This window comes from Anneissia japonica, unplaced genomic scaffold, assembly GCF_011630105.1.
Source record: "Anneissia japonica isolate Jap-2015-1 unplaced genomic scaffold, ASM1163010v1 scaffold685_len2926416_cov193, whole genome shotgun sequence".
In the NCBI taxonomy this organism is placed as follows: Eukaryota; Metazoa; Echinodermata; class Crinoidea; order Comatulida; family Comatulidae; genus Anneissia; species Anneissia japonica.
This window is the reverse complement of record NW_022692922.1, coordinates 2,540,214-2,547,397: the sequence shown is the minus strand read 5'-3', so window position 1 is coordinate 2,547,397 and position 7,184 is coordinate 2,540,214. Positions and strand designations below refer to the sequence as shown.

General features: G+C 35.3%; 1 protein-coding gene across 2 annotated transcripts in view; it reads right to left on the bottom strand.

The window, feature by feature from the left end:
- Positions 1-2,284: 2,284 nt before the first annotated feature.
- LOC117100534 (U5 small nuclear ribonucleoprotein 40 kDa protein-like) overlaps positions 2,285-7,184 on the bottom strand; it is a 13,368-nt gene continuing 8,468 nt past the window's right edge. The window contains exons 6-9 of one of the 2 annotated variants that reach the window (XM_033240297.1): positions 6,051-6,171; positions 5,714-5,796; positions 4,161-4,326; positions 2,285-3,439 (exon numbers count right to left, since the gene is read on the bottom strand). In XM_033240297.1, coding sequence (XP_033096188.1) covers positions 3,390-3,439; positions 4,161-4,326; positions 5,714-5,796; positions 6,051-6,171 — 420 coding nt within the window. In that variant the 3' untranslated portion in view covers positions 2,285-3,389. The remainder of the gene's footprint in view (positions 3,440-4,160; positions 4,327-5,713; positions 5,797-6,050; positions 6,172-7,184) is intronic. The other variant, XM_033240296.1, reaches the window with a different exon arrangement.

Sequence of the window (7,184 nt, the reverse complement as noted above, 5' to 3'; positions counted from 1 at the left end):
ATATATATATATATATATATATATATATATATTTTACTATTGATCATTCTGTTGGATGCATGTAGCATGCATAGATTAACAACTCAAAAATTAGGGTGCATGTTATGATATAGATTAGAATCCTACATGAAAGTACACAAAAGCCCCATGGTTAAGGGTAAAATTTGACAAGATTGGTTGGTAGTAGGCCTATGCCGATGTTCACACTAAGGATTTAGGAGAGAAAGAATCTGGATTGTGTGGAGTATATTTTGTACCTGTTTTCGAAATTTCTATGATAACTGGAAGTCTTGGGTCGTGGGAAGCTATGTCAATATATTCTGTGTCCCAAGGAGTAAAACTAAAAGGGTGCCGACCGTACGTAGTTCTACACCATACTGTTTCAGTTATGACTTGAGATTTTCCCATGTTAAAAACATGGAGTAATAACCTCTTTCTACTTTTGTATGTACTTTGTTTAGTGAACCCACCACTCGCAAATAATAAGTTCGCGAAACAAAGTATAAGAAAGTCTCGCCTACTCTAGAGGAATTTTTAATTCAGGGTTGTTGGGAAGATTTAGAATCATTGGAAGTTGAGTCACAAGTCTTCCGCTATAGGCTATTCACCACTGATGCCCACTAGAAAATGGCTTGTCGATATGAATACTGTATTATAAAATAGAAATAGTAGTATCTTAACACTGCTACAATGCTCTTTAAACTATATTTATATTAAATAATATAAATGTAAAGAAAACATGCTTATGATAGATGCCATACTACATAACAGTGAAATACTTTTATTGATGGATCTCAGGCCAGTTTCTTCCAAGTGGGGGTTTCCTCTGGGCGTGGTATCCAGGGTCGAAGCCCCGGTGGGGTCGGTGAAACCCCTAAAACAAGGGTTTTTTTTTGTCTAAATAATGCTATAAAAGCAGATATGTTTGAAAACGTCCAAGTCTGGGTCTGCATTGCATTAGTTGGGTTTAAGGACTTCTTCGAGAAATTTGAGGGGAGGTGGATTTTCGCCAGAAAAGAGGAGGGGTTTGCTAGAAAATGGGAGTTCTCCCGAACTATAAAAACCCCCCTGACTACGGGCCTGGGATCTTCTTTTCAGCTGACCGAAGTGATGCTCCTAACTGCAACAGAACCTCTCCTTGGGACACCCCTATTAAGGGGACACTTGTCCATGAAATGAGAGGAAATATATCTTTTAACACTATCCAACCCATATTAAGGGTACATCCCTGTTAAGTGGATGGGGACACTTTTTGAGTGTGCCAAACGGTGAAATCAATACATGTTAACCCCTTTAAGTGGAGACATATTTTTTTTTTTATTGTATCAAAACAAGTACAGTAGTTTCAAAATTAATTCAAATTTAAATTTTGAGCAACAAACTTAATCAGTAAACCAGAGTTTTTCCCTCCCAAAATCTAGAATGGCCATTGATCGTAGGCCTAGTGCATGTGTAATCAAGGTGTAATTTTTGTTATAGTGTAGATGTGTGACTGGAGATCATCGGTTTTACCTATCTGATAGCAAACGGCCATGTAAACATGGCTACAGATTTAGTTTTTTAAGCTTTTCGTTTAGGACACACAAATTTAATATTACAGAATATTCAATTTTGTTAGGTTTAGATCTATAAATTTTAAGACGTATTTATTTTTTAGATTCCATTTTTTATTTATTAGGTTTTGATTTTGTTACCCCGGTACGCTATGCTCTATTAAGACCATTTGACATCAAAAGAAATAATAGCATATTTGACACATGCAAGGATAATTTCTGGGTAATTAAAGATGCAATCTCTAAAGGAGTTATCCATTGAATGGCGTTGGAAGTGTTGGCTCAGTGTGTGACTGTCCCCCAACAACACTAGTTCAGTCTTCAAATATAAAGTTAACGAAACTACATAATCACCATTTTTTCGACTTTTAAACCCAAGTATATATTGTACTATATTAAAAAAATTATGTCTTATTAACTGTTCTCGAGTCTTTTGTCATACACCCTTTTTCGTATCTTAGAAAATCAGTAGTACAACATATCAAAACAAATTGTTTTCCTCTGAAGCCTGGCTTTAAGAAGCAATGGGTTGGGGTAACATTGGGGTTCAAAGATGGCTAAGATAGAATAATGCTGAAATTATGGCATGGACTACCTCAAAGACCTTATTACCAGCATTATCTATGACCCATGGAATAATGCCTAATTCAGGGCCCAGACTGTGCAGCCAAGGGAATGTTGTGACCCAAGAGCATAACTATCTTTATCAAAATATGATGTAAAATACAGAATATTAGAAACAATGTTTTATTCAAAACGCAATAAAGTATATCTTGCATGTTACCTCTATTTCCAAGTTCCGATTACTGCATGCTGACACCCTCACACGCAGTGCTGTTGACGCAATATAGTTTACCCGGTGCATCACAAACACACAGGAACAATAAATGTCATGATTTGTATAAACTAGCTAGCCAACATACTAGCAATCAAGGGTTGCCAACTATCAAATTTGATTTGACAAAAAATATGTAATATGCCAAAATATGGTCATGATGACATCACATCATGACCATACATAGGCACATCATGACTATATATGGGCATCATTACTCATTGCAGCTTATAAATATGCAGGGAATGAGCAAACTATAAAAGTCTTAAAACATTAATAGTATTTATTACAAATACTTGTAAAATTGTATGTAAAGAGAAAAAAAAAGTCAAGTTCCACACTTTTCTTTGAATTCTATTTTCAGCATGAGTGATTTCCAGCTGTGACGTTCTATACACATATTTTACAGTATCAACCCATAAATACCAGTATCAGGAGCTACACTATGGGTGACCATCAAAGGCCAAACTGCAACACCAAGGAGGCTCCAGAAATTTGCTGACAGGCTTCCAGCAACTCCAAGGTCGTATATAGTTTTCGCCAAAGTCCTAAATAAAATACTTTACCTGTTGGGTGTGGTCAAAAGTTGCCTTTAGACAACAATCATAAGTTCTGCGATCACAATAATTTGTTTTGATCGGTAAATTAATATTTTCAGCCTGACGACTGATCGTGTGTAAGTTTGATGATGGAAAGAAACTTCCCTTTGACCTCCACCCCACACATACTGGTGTCATCAATGACTTGATGAAAAATTTAGATTGAATTAGACATTTTGTCATATTTAGAATAATGAACACTTTCTTCATCTTGCAACTGTTCAGAGGCAAAAACGATGTTGACTTAAAATGTTGTAATATTTGCCTGACGACAACTGAGTGGCACCACCTAAACCGACTCCTTATTAATGACAACCACGAGCATTTGCCTCTTGACACATGATACAAGTGTTGCCCTGTTGTTACCATTGGGAGTGTACGATTGCTGGGACTACAAGACGATCACATGATCTCACCAAGGAAAATTGATTTGTCACTGGAACACGAAAGTACTGGAGAAGGGAGAAGGAAAAAAAATACAAACTAACATTTTATGTTTCTATTTTCTTATTGAAGAAAATTAAAATGTGTACATAGAAAAAGCATACTAAGAATGAAATCATTGACATTTAACACAATAATTTAATACCTATTTTAAATTTATGTATGATAATATAATAATACAATACAATGTATGTCTTACCAAAATTACCGTAATTCACCACAAAAACGATCAATAAATAAAAGCACTCAGATATGCCAAAACCGGTGACCAAAACAAGAAAAAACTTTTCAATAATATTCATATCCTCCATATTATAAGCTTTAAAGTAATAGGCCATTTACTGGAATCGACTTATTATTACAAAACTTATAAGTGAAAGTATTACAGCTTCTCTGTACTAAAGTATACAATTCTGCCACATCCTAATGCTAATTACTCAAGATTTACTTACATGTGATTTACTATTATTCATTGCGTATTACGCAATAACTTGAGAAAGAACGTGTCCTTATGGGAAAACCCAAGGGTGTATACCACTTGGCCTCATAAATGACCAGGGATACTCCCGAGGGTGCAGAGAAAGTTGCACAATGTGTAGATCTGCCAATTCAGTATCCAGTGACCAGGGACATAATGATGCCAGAGCCTGGTATAATTGCTTGTAAAATCTGTGGATTGTGAAAGGTGCTATATAAATTCTGATTTAAAAAAACAAAAAAAAAACTTACAGATTGGCTCATGTGGATGGAAATGAACATCATTAACTGATCCAGAATGACCTGGTAGTTTGTACAAGATCCTTCGCGTTGTTGTATCCCAAATATATACAAATCGATCAGAGGACCCAGCTGCAACTTTGCTACCATCAGGTGCCCAAGCACAGCGAAGTAAATTCTGAACAGACAGAAAAATATAAAGAACATGCATAGTAGTATAGTAACAGAAATTAGAAGTATTTCACATTTATTACAAAATTTAAATCCTAAAATCTAGGCTTTCCTTTCAATCCCAGGGTTAAATCCTACGATAGCCCAAACTTCGCTGATAAAGCATCAAAATATTCATTTATTTAAAACAGGGGTGCGCATAATAATCGGTCAGAAGGCCAAAGTGAATTTTTCATTTTTCATTCATCAACACCGAGGGCCGCACCCAAATTGTGATGGTTCCAGTGTGCTTTGCACTGCTTTTATACCAATTTATTCTCTGTTTTAACACTACTTTTACAGATGATCGGTGTCGGGCTGTAGAAACTAGACGTTTCCTAGCTAACGATCAGAGGCGGACCGTAGGGTAAATTGCAGGGTAAGCTAGGCAGTGGGATATATAGGGTGTGCGGAGGCCCATCCGCCCCACCCCCAAAGAATCATGCTGAATTAGTTAAAGATTTCCTTTAAATCACCTTTACTTGAGTGTTAGCACCCCTCATCTAACCACCGATCACCCACTTCACCTTCCCGCCCCCATCATCCCCCCTTCCATTTCAAGACCCGTAGATAAGTACGCCACTGATGCTAGGGCCTGCTAGTAGGAAAAATTTGTAAACCTACTATATATAGGCCTAATCCAAGATTGTGTACTCTATTCAAAATACAAATGTATTGGCATGGCTGTAGTTTCTTCTATTCAAAAGAATTCCAATTCCTGTAACTTTTCAATTTAAATAATATAAGTTTCTTCTATACCGGTCGTATATATGCAAATTTATATGTTTTAACTTTATTCCTTGAGATTATAGAACGTCTGGCAATACAAATTACCCGCAGTGAAGGTCCAGTGATCAGGCTATTGTAGAGAGATGCAGTATGAAGAAGAGCATATGCACATACACTTGGAAGCAGTGCTTCCATTTCAGTGTTAAATTAGCTATTCTAACGCCACCAGACAGTTGTCACAATAGCAACATTAAGCATTGCAGGGTATGCTCTCACTTCCATTGCCTCACTGACTGTGCTATTGGCTGATATTGAAAACCAGCCATGCGGAAATTCTAAGCAGCTAAGTGTACGATAAGATAGGCCCGAGTGTGACTTATCCTAGATACCAAAGTAAGCCAAAAAATAAAAAATCTTTGCTATTCCAATGAATCCACTTGAAAAATTAAGGTTTTGTACAGAAAATTGTGTGCTAAGAAATGCTAAATAAAGCTGAGAATCTGTACAATAATTTTTTTCTAAATTTAGCCAGGGTATGCACTGCATACCTTGCTCAAATTGACGGTCCACCACTGCTAATATTCTATTCTGACACTGCAAGTAAAAGTGTTGCTAATACTATTTACCTTTTCAAAGTTGTGTTGTGCTCCCTGGAAGATCTTTACACACCTTTCGTTTGGTGCATATGGTCTGATATCCCAAATACGCACTATAAAAAAAAACAACCAATTTAATATTCAAATGAATAAACATTTAAAAAAAGGATCAATTGAAAAGACTGTGTAAAAAAATGCAATGAAAACTACATAATGCTATATTGAAATAAAATCAAACGAACTAACATAAAACTACAAACAGATAATTTTAATATAATATCAGTACATCAGGGGAGGATAATTAATAATTGGAAGAGTCTTATCTGTTCAAGTACCAGGTGGAAAGGGCCTAAATGAAGAGACTTACCGGTGCAATCCATGGAATTTGAAAGAACGTATGATCCATCAGGACTCAATACTGTACTTGTGACTGTGTCCGTGTGGCCAGACAACTTATAAACTAGATCATTCTTCCTGATATCCCATACCTGATCAACAAATAAATAACCTAACATATTAAACATTGGAAATATACAAATTGTATATATTTCTTGTGCACATTCCTTATCCACCTCTTCATCTCTATCATTACTAATGTTCAACAACACCTTAATCATTAGGCGAGACTTTACTTTTTTAATACCTTGTTCAGCAATCTTATTTTTCAAAGATCGTCAGAGGGTGGGAAAAAATGAAAAAAAAAAATGTTGTTTTTTACTTAGCAGATTTTGCCAAAAACATCCAGAGATGAGAAAATAAAAATAAAATTTTATTGTTGAATGTAATCAGTGTAGTAATGGGATGGTTAAATGCTTTAAATTTATATAGTTAGGAAGAAATACCTTATTTTTGGAGATTTCAAGGCAGTGGCGGCGTAATAAATTTAAAGAAAAACTTTTATATTTGTCTAAAATTTCCATTTTTTCGTGGTGGCAAGTGTGCTAATTGGCCAAAAATAAAATTGTATTTTTATTTAAAATCATCATTATTGGTGTGCGGCGGGTTCAACAAACAAGGTATAAAAAAAGTCTTGCCTTAAGGCCTGTTTACACTTCAACGACTGTCTCTTATACACATCTAGATGTGTATAAGAGACAGTAACTGCACTGAATGGAGTTGAATAGCTTGGTGGAATGCCTGCCTTCCAATCCGGTCCTGGGTTCAATTACTGTCAGTGCTGCAGGATTTTTTTCTCACGACAAAAAACAACTCCACTCCCTAAACCTCATATAGGCCTATTGAGATTTAGTTTGTGTAAAGCATCGTGGGTATAATGTATATTCTGTGTATGGGATTGTCGCCTACAATTAAAAGTAGGACAATGATACACTCACTATTAAAAATCCTTGATGCATCAGTTGTGCGCCTAAAATAAATAAATAATAATAATAATAATAATAATAATAAAAACAACAACAACAACAACAACAACACCAACAACAACAATAATAAAATAAATAAATAATAATAATATTAATAATAATAATAATAATAACAATAA